This window comes from Larimichthys crocea, chromosome X (assembly GCF_000972845.2).
Source record: "Larimichthys crocea isolate SSNF chromosome X, L_crocea_2.0, whole genome shotgun sequence".
Taxonomy (NCBI): Eukaryota; Metazoa; Chordata; class Actinopteri; family Sciaenidae; genus Larimichthys; species Larimichthys crocea.
The window spans coordinates 3,568,178-3,580,869 of NC_040020.1; the positions used below are offsets into that span (position 1 = coordinate 3,568,178).

The following is a 12,692-nucleotide window of genomic DNA, read 5'->3' on the forward strand; positions in this document are numbered from 1 at the left end:
CAACAAACATATTCCCTATAAAATATGATCCAGTTTCACCCAAAAAAAAAGTGTGCCATAAAGCATTGCCCACTTCTCGCTGTCGATTGTACCCAGAGGACAAAGTGCGGAAACAAGCGTAGGGGTCGCAGAGTGGGAATGACAGAAACAGCCATTGTGGCATCACCATGATCTGAAATCTGATATTTTATGTGGAGATGTTGCATGTGGAGAGTTTTTTTTCCCAACATACCAGTAATGTTGGTAATAAGGGATCTGCATAACCAATAACTTTAATACATTTTAAATGCAATAAATCATCATGGAATTACATTCTTACAGTCCAGTCATGAAAAAAAAAAAGTGATTAATAGTCTAATTATACACAACCGGGCCATTTCTTCGATCACAGAGATCACACCTCTGCATAGATTTATGAGCAAGTTGTTGACAGGGCGTAACAAGGCGAACAGTGCCATGTGTCAACAAGCAGCAGTAATCACATCAAACCCTCATCTCATTCATCTCCTGCTCCCATTACTGGTAATGATGGTGTTTTCCATTGAGTCTGTACTGGTGGATTATTTTATCGACTGAGTAAAATTCTGGAGGCAGTGGGCTGTCACATCACAAAATGAGGCAGACATTTATAATTCTGCCCCTCAGACAGGAAGTGCAATTCACCAGACTTTAAATATGAAGTGCTGCTTATGACTCAGGCGGCAGATAATCACCTTAATAAAATCAGAATGGATGCAGTTTCCACACTGGGTGCAACCAAAATGTGTTCAGGATGTTTTTGCAAAGTATTATAGGGAGAATTTGCATTTAATAAAAGCAGCTGATTGAGCCATTAGGGGAAAAAAAAGCACAATCTGTCTGTGTTTGGAATCATTATGTCAAAAAATATTTCCATCATGTTTTTATTTACAATAATTACAGCTCCAACGAAAGCCTTTCCATTTATTCAAGTACACCCCAAACTGTGTCAACCCGCTCATTTTTGGATGTTGTGCTGCTTATCTTTTTGTCCTCTCCTAAAATCAGCCCCAGTAATTTTCACTGCATCGTCTTTAGTTGCGTGAGCAACAGTCTACCTGGGTGGGCGATGCACCTGCGTGCCTCAGCAGGCTACGCAATTAATTGAAGCGCTCGCAAAGCATGCGCGTCACGGAGCTCCATCTCACAGCCTCTTTTCCTCTTTGGCTGTACAGGTCACGATGTTAAATTAAAAAAAAAAAAAGTCCCACAAGAAGCTGATGACTGGATATCCGCTGTGTTATTGGAAAAAGGGCTGGAGATAAGGGACTGACTGCAGTGGGTGCTGCTGTTTGGAGAGCCCGGTGACTCTGAGGAGGAGGAGGAGGAGGAGGAGAGAGAGAGGGAGCTGTGCGCACTCTTCCCGGCAGAGTGCGTCCCGCTCCACACACACACACGCTCACACACAAACACACATCGGGGTCACTCTACTTCCAGGCAGCGGACTCTCTCTCTCTTGAACATCGCACATGAACAGTGGTGACGGACGCGAGCAGACCAGTCCTACCTGCGCACCATCAGCGTGCGTCAAAGAAACTCTGCCTGTTTCTTTGTCTAATTGTTTCCTCCGCGGTTTTTCCCCCATAGCCGGTGCCTTTTCTTTCCTTTTTTCTCTCTTTTTCTTTTTTGGATTACGGAGAAAGAACAAGCAGCGTGCGCAGCGCGCAACTCCTCCAAAATCATGGATTTATGGATAAAGTTGATGTTGTTGTACAGCTGCTGCTTTGGAGCAAGTGCAGACTTTGACGGCAGGTAAGGACACATGGTTCACATTGTCTACGTTAAGCCGACGCTTTTGTGAAATCACACAGATTTTTTTTTTGGTGAAGAGCTCGCTGCAGTTTCATCCCAGGCTGTTTCTTGTAAAAGCTGCACCTTTTTTGGTTAAAGGCTGCAAACTGAATATTATATATATCAAAAAACGTGTTGCTCCTGTGAAATTGCGTGCGCTCAAATGCGCTGTGATTCTTGGCATCTCCGCTTCATCCCTTCCCAGGCTATTATCCCAACTTTTTATTTAGACAAAAACACTGAATCCAAAGCAGTTGTTTCTGCGCCTCAGAGCACACAAGAAGTGTTTACACGTGCAAAATCCACCACAAGCGGCTCTTGTCTTGTGTCTTGTGCAGATATCAGGCAGATTGTGAAGTGATGTGACAGCATATCGCCCGGTGCTTCATGTTCAAACACGAATCCGATGAAGTATGCGAAGACAGAGGCGTGGAGACGAGCCAGACTCCGAAGAATGCATGCGTCCGAGATTTCGATCTGCCTATAGGTGCATCTGAGTTTATGAACATGATGCATGCTGCCAGCTTCTTTTCTTTTCTTTCTTCTCTGTCTGTTCTACAGCCATGCATAATAAAAAAAAAAATGTCAATTAGGTGCGGCCCATTCATTTGAAAGAAGTATTTAAAGACACGTTGCCAAATAGTTTGTGATGATTTAATCATTATTTAGATTCTCATTTGTTCCTGGGCTTGGACTAACTGTTAAACCAGTTTAAAGAGGTGCGTAAAATCGACTCATTGTGAGTTATATTGAGATGTATTTCTAGAGCTCAGTGTAAAAAAAAAAAAGTACATCCAAACAGTTAGAGGGTTACACAAACAGTCCTACTGCCAAATATTCTGCTTTTATTTTCCCTCATGTATCTCTGTCAGACAGGCTGAGCCCCAAAGCTGGATCCTCTCCCATGTTTCACTTTTCCTTTTTTCTTTTCAAATGAATGAAATAAAAAAAACTTTTGAAGATTATTGGAGGTAATTGTTATTGAAATAGTGTGCTGCACATTAAAAAAAAGAAAAGAAACTGCCATACCACCTGCTTTTGTTGATATATTTTGACATCTGGAGGTAATATGCCCCAAAGCGTCCTCAGTTCAGCTTTCTGTTGTGTTCCAAAGCATTTCAAAAGAAGCAGATTTGGATATCAAAAGGTTGCAGCAAGGAGTAAAACTGTCTGTGAGTGGCAGAGAGAGGAAGAAGGAAGTGCAGAGATATTACAGAATGTGCAAACACACACTGCATTATTGTTATTTAGGACATTTTGTTTCTTAATCATCAAGACTAATGTCTCTATGACAGGTCGCAGTGATGAGATGTGTAGGGCTTTAACCTTTTTATTTTACGCATTGCCTTGTGTAATGATCATTTATTTTAACCCAGCACCAGCATATTGTACATTATTAACATCCTTGCTGATGGAGTGGCTTGTCACCATGGTCATAATTTGCCAATTTTTATGGGTATAAACTTGCCCGGGCTTGAGTCTCTGCTTCAATATTAATTCATTGAGAGAATATCCCCTGAGACCGAGCACAAGCAAAAAAAAAAAAAAAGCCATTTATTACCAAGTCTCTCTCACTTATTGCCTTTTAGAGAGCGTTCCTAACAGGCTTATCCATCTAGTCCTGAAGGGTCCTTCACGGCCATCATTGGTAAGATCATTTTGTTCTCCCATGACTGCACATAATATGCTTACCTGCAAATCTGTGGCTAAAAACATTGGGCCCTTGTTGTTGTATCGTTGTTGCCACTTTTTATTCCAACCACGGACTCAAGGACAGCCGATTTCCTGTCATGCACACGAGATGTTAGGCAAAGTGAAAGGCAACACATACAGTAGAGGGTATTCTTTCCTAGTGATGTCACTAAATTGTTAAGTCCAAAGCAGCCAAGTAGCACATACCAGACCTCCTCGGTAATAATCCAAAGCCGTGGAGTGGTGCCAGGTTATGTTGGCGTTGTAATGTCAGACCCACATTTGGGCTTTGAGGGGTTGAGAATGAGTGCGAAAACTCTGTCGAAGTCAGATTTTGTGGGTATCCCAACTGAATAAAAAAATAAAACATTTATAGTTTTCTCAGTGTTCAGTATCCAGCATATGTCAATATAGTGCTGAAGGACGATAACTGACGTCTTTATTATTAGATTTAAAGTGTTACCCGAACAATAAGTGAAGTCTCCACTGACTGACAGGTCTGTGTTGGAAACTTAGATTCAAGGACCATACACTATACCGTGCACTCAGCAAGACATACTGTATGCACTGAAAGAAATTCAGCTTTCAGGACCTAAAATAACTGCTCTCCCTTTTACATTGTTGTCACACTCACTGAGCAAACAGGACAGTAAGTGGAAATCAATTGAGAGGCTTTACGTTGTATTGAAAAGGTGCTATGCAGACAATCGAATGTTGTTGAATGTCTATGAGTCATATAACGTAAAGAATGTGGGTGCATTGAAAGCATATATTGGCATGTTTTTTTTTCTGTTGTTTTATACACAGAAAGAAAGAATCTGCTGCACAATCCACTCTGTGACCCACAGAAAGAAAGAATCTGCTGCACAATCCACTCTGTGACCAGACACTTGTAATTTTTATTCAGCAGTCCCACAATAAACAGTAGATTCATGATTAATTAAACTTTATTGTTGGTTTGAAGGGCTGTGGCTGATCGACTGCAGTCAGGGCAGATCCACCGCCTTTCGCTGCAGACTCACCTTTTCAGGCTACATCTAGACATGCCATGCCGATGCTTAGAAACACTTCTTCACGTTCAAAACAACCGTCCTTTAAGCACTTAAACTGTAGCGCTGAACAGTCTCCTTAACAGTTGTTGACATCATATACCATACTACCTATCTGTAGTGGTTAAATACACTTATCGCAACTCACTTATGTATTGCATTGTAGCATTCCAGGCCTCACTTGCAATGCTATTATCTGGAGATTATGAGTTAATTGTTTGCTATCTCGCACATAATGGGTTAATTTAGCTTGTTATCGCGAGTAAATAAGCGATTTCCTGAGATGATGAGATTATATGAGAAAACGATCTCAGCAGGAAGTGCACTTGCCCGTGAAGCTGCAGCCGAGTTAGTCTTCTTATTACGTGGCATAAACTCATCTGAATGTTGTTTCCTACAGAAAGACACAATGCAACTTCTGCCTGTGTTAAATCTTGATTGAAGTACAGTCTAATGCATTGATCAGCTATGGGTAATTCTTGATCATTTGATGCTATCTATGCATGCTGGCACTGGGACTCCTAATCTCTGACAAACATTGTGAATAATAAGAGGAAACAACCTTCTTGTTTTCTCATGATAACGACTTAATTATCTTGTTTCTGACATCCTGAAATAATTAACTTGTGATCTTGAGATAACTGCGAGGATCGCTGCTCTTGTCTTTCATACAGCACGTTGTGAGGCGTCTTCAGATTGTGGGATATTTCTGTCGCTCTATGTGTGAATGAGGTAGACATTTCTCTGCGTTCTCTCTTCTGTTGAAGTCCATCGAGCAAGGTGACACAGGACATTATAGTCGTGTTTAGTATGGGGCTATTGTGTTGCACTGCATTACATCACATCATATAGGTGATTTCTCTAGCCAGCCATTCAATACCATCCATTTCCCCGCTCTTTGTATAAAAAAACCCATTTAGATTTAATAGGCCGGGTGATATTTGTCTCTATGCCACATGGTGCTGCGTGTTAATGTGATAGTCTTGGCAGTCTGCGTGCAGATCTGGCAGCGTGTACAGTCGAGGTGCTTCATTAAGACGCCAGACACCTTATGACTCCACATGCTCATGATTTCAGCTGAGCCTGGCAGGTTCGAGCAAGTCCTTCACACCGAAATGCTACAAATGCAAAAGTCGACATCCCGTGTGTGTTTGGGAGTCACGCTTTGCATGCTTCGGCGTGGATGCGTGGATGGATGATAGATAGATAGATTAAATTATCACTGCTCTGAATGAGGTCTATACCTTCATGGTCCTGATTATCACACTACACGCCCCTGTGCTGCTCCTCTGTGAGCAATGGGCTGACTACTCTTCACTGTCAGGCAGTGGAAACCAGCCAGCTCCGTATCCATTAGTAAAACAATGGAAGAAGGATGGCGCCCCGATAGTGGATATCAACTGCTCAGGTTCTCCTGGAAGAACCTTGTCTCATAGTCTGTGCTTGAGAAGAAGTGTCACGCTCCCTGCGTGAAGGGTAATAATTATCTGCTTGAGTTCCTTCAAGGCTTAGTGCAATTTAGGATTATTATTCAGAGCCTCAGGGTAATAAATACAGGTATTATACTCACGTCCATTTGATACGCCAGCTTTCTGTTCCGTAGGATATCACTGTGGACAAGATGTGTCTGAAAAACTTTTTTTTTTTTATCTTTGTGATGCGTCACCTTGGCTCCCATTGTGGATTGAGGTTCGTCGTCATTTTCCAAAATGTTCATAAATGTTTCATAAATGTACAAAGAAATGAAAAATAGGTGCCTGACATTGCAGCAGTGTTGGTGCGATGAAACGGTGAGCTGATGAATTTTTATTAAACCTTCAGTTTCAAGTTCAGAGCGTGTTACAGTGCAAGACTGCCGCCGGGTAAATTCAGCGTGAAGAGAGGACTGAGAGAAGCACTGAGGACATGAAATGGGATTCCATATTCACTCTGTGTATGCGTGTGGAGGAGAAAGCATTAGAGGCAAATATTTGATTCAGTAATCTAGGACCTGTTGCATCTCATAATGTTCCTGTCTCCTTATCAGTCCAGCTGCGCCAAACAGACCTCCCAACACCCCTCGCCCACCATCCACCGGGAGCCTGTAGGAGTTCAGACTCAGTTTCTTTGTTCTTTGTTCTTATGTCATGCCCCTCTGATCGTGACATGTTGACAAAACCTTATATATATAAACAGAACGTGTATATATTTTTCTTAAAATCCTCTGGGTGAATAAAAATGCTTCATTTTACCATTTTGTAGAAAGAAACAACCAAATATCTAGATTTAAGAGTTTCAGAGAGAGCCTCATCTGTATAATTTTGTGTTCAACTGATTTTGGATATCCATCTACAAAGAAATAGGACTGCAACTAAAGGTTATTTTCATTACTGATCACTCAGCCTTTTATTTTCTCACATAATCATTTTGTTCTACAAAATGCCAGATTTTTCCCAGAACCCAAGTTGGCATTTTCAAATTGCTTTGTTTTGTTTTTTCAGACCAAACCTGACGACATTCGAGTTACTATCATAGAGGACCAAAAAAAAACATTTACATTATTCATATTTCACTCCCATCGCATTATTTGTCAAGTATCAGAGTCACATAAGATGTTAAAGCTAATTAGCTGCATACACTGTTCTCTAAATAACATCTGGCAATCAACACTGTTTCAAAGCGACTTATGGCGACATAAAGACTTGTGAAGAGGCTGGAAAAGAAGCGCGGGCGTAATAACAAACTTCAGTCACACAGCTGATGATTTTCTGACTTTCTTAATGTTGGGAAGAAAAAAAAAGGTTGATAGATCAGGGAACATGATTAGTGCTAAACTCCACTAAATCTTAGATCTTTGTTATTAATGAGTGTGCTTCTATTTGAAAAGAGCTTTTTAATCGAGGCCATTACAGCACATTGTGTGTAATGAAGACAGAACCTGGACTTTCTTTTTCAGAAATCAAAATATCTCTTTAACCCACAGAATCTTTTGAAAAATATTAAATGCGATGGTGGATCCTGCCAGGGCAGCTTCCTGCTCGGGGTCACTGGGTTGAATGATTACTTTGTAATGTCGACTGCAAAAAGAGCATGAGGCTATTAGGTTATACAGGAGCAGGTGCACCCATAGCAGCATAAACTCTTCCCACGTGATGCCTCCATATTCTAAGACGGTAATTACCATATCCACACAGATGAATAAATTCAAGAGCGTGTGCAAGAACACCAGCTTCCAGGCACCGGATTTAAATATGACAGAAATGTCATGGCTGGTTGTCAAATGTTTTTGACACCATCATCCAAATGAAGTGATTAAAGCCACAGGCAGAGATTGTTTTGTTGTTTGTAACATGTTAATAGTAAGGAGGGACAGCGGGTGCCATGTGTGTGTGTGTGTGTGTGTGGGAGTGCATGTTGCAGAGATAGTGGCATCTATCCAGACCTCTCCCTTTCCTTTCCTTTCACTTTCTTTCCCATTTTGTTTCCTTTCCTTCCGTCTCCTCTCTCACTGCGGGCTTGAAAATTTCTCCCTGCCTGACTGCCTTCCTGCTTGCCAGGCAGCAGACGAACATTTTCCCTGGATCTGCCACTCTCACTTAGCATCCATCGAGTTTTTTTTCTCCGAAATGAGGTGATTGGCAGCGGGGGCATGCATTAGCATTTCCTCATCTTGGCATAGAGACACTAACAGGCAGGGATAGTGGCAAAGGATGTGCCTTGAATACTGAGCCACAACCTCACTCTCTCACAGAGGCACAAAAGAAAGCACCTTTTGTGTAAAGGAAGTATATTGAGAGAACTTCTCTTTTGTTTTGTAACTGGATTACGCCGTTTCCAGCTCCTCGGTACAACTTAAAACCTTCACAGTCAGTTCAAGTCACAGTTTTCATATATTGGATTGATTCAGTGATCCTCGCAAAACTCTCGTGTGCTCAAGACATCTTGTAATGATAATGAGAAAGAACAGTCTCGGGAAATAGATCTTTAATGCTACTGTAGAAAAAATCACCCAGCTTGGTTTTTCCCTTGCTGCTGATTCATTTATTACTTGCTATACTTTAGGTAACATCTCCGAGCCAGCCTCTCAAAGCATGCGACTCGGCTTTTCATCAGTATCCTTAAATGGACTCATTCCTTCTCTCTATTCTCTCCATAAATATGTGGTGAGCTTTTGGTACAGATAAAAAGGTAATCCACATGCAGTGTCTGCCAAGAAGCTATTTCCTGCCTTGAGCAGAATAGAACATGGTGTAACAAAAACATCCTGCTATAATTTCTCTTAGAGGAATTGCAGCATTGCTTGAAAAAATACATTTATACCTGTATAAACACTAATACCTGCGTGTGTGTTTTCTCTGTCAGAGGGATGCTGTTATCTTCCAGTCATGAAATTGTCCGATAGATTCTTTAAATGCAGCCACTCACGCTGACACATGTTAATGTAATGATATAGAAATTATTTTCAAGGCCAGCACCGGCAAATATACACTCTAATCTGTTTCACAAGCGTCAGAATTAGCAGTGATGTGGTCTCCTCAGATGTGATTGTCAGTGGTGCGCTGATGTGCATACGCTGAGGGCTAAATTCAAATTGGGTCTGGCAGGCTTTCAACGCAGGTCTCCAGTTTGACATCACGCAAACCAACAGGATCTGATGTGCTATCAGTTTTATTCCCATGATGCAAAGATGATCTGCAGTGAAAAGTCGCGTTTCAGCACCCTGAGAAAATGTAGCACAGTGTACTGTTGCTCTACACTTTAATTAGTATGCGGAAATCAATTGATCGTTTCATCAAGCAAAGATTCAAACATCTCCAGTATGACTATCTGCTGCTTTTCTTTGTCTTACATAAGAGTAAGCAGAATATCTTCGTTGTAGAAAAATGCAAAAAGGCATTCTTTCAAGTATAGTACACAGGATACAGTCTGCGTCAACACAGATTAGTCAAGTCAGTTTTATTCATATTTAGCCCAGAATCACAAATTTGACTTGAAGGGCTGTACAATCTGTACAACAAGTCACTTTGTATCCTTCAGACAAGGAAAAACTTCCCCAAAAAACATTTAACAGCAGGAGAATTAAACAAATCATGTAAGTGGTTTGAAGCCTGCCCATGAACAGCTTCGAAAAAAGACCCCTGCTTTTCATTAAGACATTTTAATTGGCTGTGAACTAATTATGTCATCCCCTCACAGGTGGCCACGGCAGATGGCCTCATCCAACGGCCTGTGTCGATATGGAGCCAGGGTGGACTGCTGCTGGGGATGGACGCGACGCTCCTGGGGTCACTGCCAGCGTGAGTGTCACCATGCCTGCTGCTGCTGCTGGGGATAAACAGGGTTAACAAGGTTGCCAGGTTTCAAGCTGGGGTCAAAGATGCTGTTAAGACAGAGGAGATGCTGCAATGCTTCCACAGGAGAGGCTTTGGGGGAACACATTCAGTGCACGTTGTCACAGCACAAACACACACGACTAATGGAGCGACACACCTGGGACAATCTTTGAGAAAAGATTGATGGAAATGGCTGGTTGGAACGGAGGACTGGTTGACATTTATATTCACACAGCGGGTGGCCATAATGAGGGAGAGACTGTAGCTGCAGGTGGACACATTCAAGGGTAGATAGAAGATTGATTATAGATTACTGCTGTGCAAAAACATACTAGGTAATGCTGTCTGGGCAAGAAACATCAGGACGAGGGGTGGGAACACAATCCATGGTGTTGTCAGGTGTACAGACCTCGACTCATCTGTATACTCAGCAACGTGACTTTAGAGGATTCAGAGGATGTGTCCTGTCATTACCACACGCCCGCGTTAGATGAACCGTGCGAAATATTAACACGTAACATTTTCGACATATTGTGTAGAGCTCCTCTGCTCTCCCGTAACGCTACCCAGGGAGGTGTGAATATACTAACATGGCTTTCAGATCTGGCCGGTTGCCTCGTGAATGTCAGATAGTCTGCTTGGCTTGGTGCCCGTGCTGGTATGGCTGCTGGCTTTGCTGTGGAAGTTTAATCAAAAAAGGGGGTTACGGATTTTTAGCAACGTGCAAGTTAAGGGAATAATTATACATTTTGTGAAATATGCTTATTAGTTTCCTTGCCAAGAGTTAGACGAGGAAATCAATACCGCTCTTATATCTGTCCGAACATGAAGCTGCTGCCAGCAGTCGATTAGCTTTGCATAAATACTGTAAAACGGGCTCACGCTACACTGCAAATTAAACAAACAAGAGTAGAATAACCAGTCTTTATGCTAAGCTAAGCTAATTGGCTGCTAGTGATAACTTTATAGCATACAGATACGAGCGGTATCTTCTCAGCCAACTCTCGTCAAGAAAGCCATTAAGTGTAAAATAGTTGCTTTAACGTGTGGTTATCACATCCCAACAGAGGACGAAAGTTTCTCTGTTTGTTATTCATGTGCTGTGTTGTTGGAAATGCCAATTTTCTTTCCCCCCAGACCTGTAGTTTTTCACACCCTTAAATTTATCTGTCATGCTTTCTGATATTTTTGGAATTCTTTCCGTCCTCGCCCCCTAACAATTTTTCATCTCAACCCGACAATTTCCATCTCAATAGCGCCACTTTTGTTTGTTCCACGACTGCACTCACCGAGCAAACGGTGCATAACATGGCAACGTCGGTCTCCCCCTTTTTTTTAGTCAGTTTATCAAAAGCGACGTTGCCTTTTTTGAGTGAAGAGTATCTGAAATGTTAATGTGAAAACACAGTGGAAAAATAAAAGCAGTTCCAGCAACAAAGCCTTAAAAGTTATTGGAAGCTCTTATTAGGTTATGGGTTGTGAAGTTCCTGCTGTGGAAAAGACCTAAAAAGGTCCATAACTCTGCATGTTTGTTTTGGCCACATATTTATAGCTTGTTAAAATATTGTTTATTAATCCACTCATCCTGTGTTTATCATTGCTCAAATGGACATTTTTTTGGTTTATGTTCTTTTGTATTGAAGCTCATGCTAAAGCTGACCCTTTTTGTTGAACTCACTGTGATTTGTATATTTTTCATAGGAAATAATATGTCACACACTGCTTGTTGGGTCCAAAGGTCTGTGCTGCTGCAACTAAAAGATTGCTGAACATGTTGAGTTTAGCGGATACTATTTCACTCTAATTTCATGTAAAAGTGGCAGACTGCCATCTTTACTTCATCGTTTGCTCTGGAGAAGACAGTATAACATGAGTTCATGGCCCCAGTGTTTTGTATTCTTACCGCTCAGCCAGATTAACCTGAGGTCTTTGCCAGACAAATCTGCTTTTTATCCACCTCTCGCTACATGTCTATTAGAAACAAAATATGGTAATTTTATTCTTACATAAACTTACATAAAAACGACTTATTCTAGTGTTTTATGGGACAGACCTAGACTTGTAGCTCGAGGGGGGTTGATTTCATGCTTGTAAATTAGACCTAGACTTAATTAGACTTTCTTTTCTTTTTTTAACAATAGCTGGTCTTGTTCATAAAGCTCCTACCCTTTCCCCTTGACGCTTGAACTACACCATCTGTGCTGGAATGATTTAGGCAAAAACACACCGCCGTTTTTTACTCAGACGGCTCAATTGTATCATTTGATAGTGTTTGTTTGAACATGGGGCCAAACTCAGCAGTAATCCTGGCAGGAGTCAGCCATCTCAATGCCCAATACCTCCCAGTGCATCTGCACTGGGCTCTCTGCCTTCACAGCTTCCCATGTTCAGATAAATTAAGGTGGAATAGTTGTGTGGTTTGAATAAGGAGGAAATCTCTTTATTAACACAGAAGCTTAGATTAGGGGGCAAGACATGATTCATGTTCTCGTATTTTACCTACGTAAAACCAAAAACATGAATGTAAATCAACGCAGCGCATGCTGTAGCTTAATTCAACAAAAACATTCATTGTTTTCCCCCCAAAGAAGGGCGATGACACATGATACATGTGGCATTTATTCACCAATAAATTAAGCACAGTTTAATACGTCATGTTTGCATCAATCACTCGACCAGCCAAACAGCAGTGTGTCGACATGTTTTCTTTGTTGTTCTGGAGTCCTACACGTTCCACATTGAGCCAAAAATATGAGCTAATTTTGAGCTTAAACACCACATCAAGCTGCTACGGTACTTTCACACCACCGCCATATCCATTCTGTGTGTT

At 41.5% G+C, this 12,692-nt stretch overlaps 1 protein-coding gene across 4 annotated transcripts in view; it reads left to right on the forward strand.

Annotated features, from left to right (window-relative positions):
• Nucleotides 1-1,214: 1,214 nt before the first annotated feature.
• The window catches only part of npnta (nephronectin a), a 49,459-nt gene continuing 37,981 nt past the window's right edge, over nucleotides 1,215-12,692 (forward strand). Inside the window, exons 1-2 of one of the 4 annotated variants that reach the window (XM_019255285.2) lie at nucleotides 1,215-1,770; nucleotides 9,726-9,826. In XM_019255285.2, the coding sequence (XP_019110830.2) occupies nucleotides 1,700-1,770; nucleotides 9,726-9,826 (172 nt within the window). In that variant the 5' untranslated portion in view covers nucleotides 1,215-1,699. The remainder of the gene's footprint in view (nucleotides 1,771-9,725; nucleotides 9,827-12,692) is intronic. The other 3 variants (XM_010740931.3, XM_019255286.2, XM_010740932.3) reach the window with 3 other exon arrangements.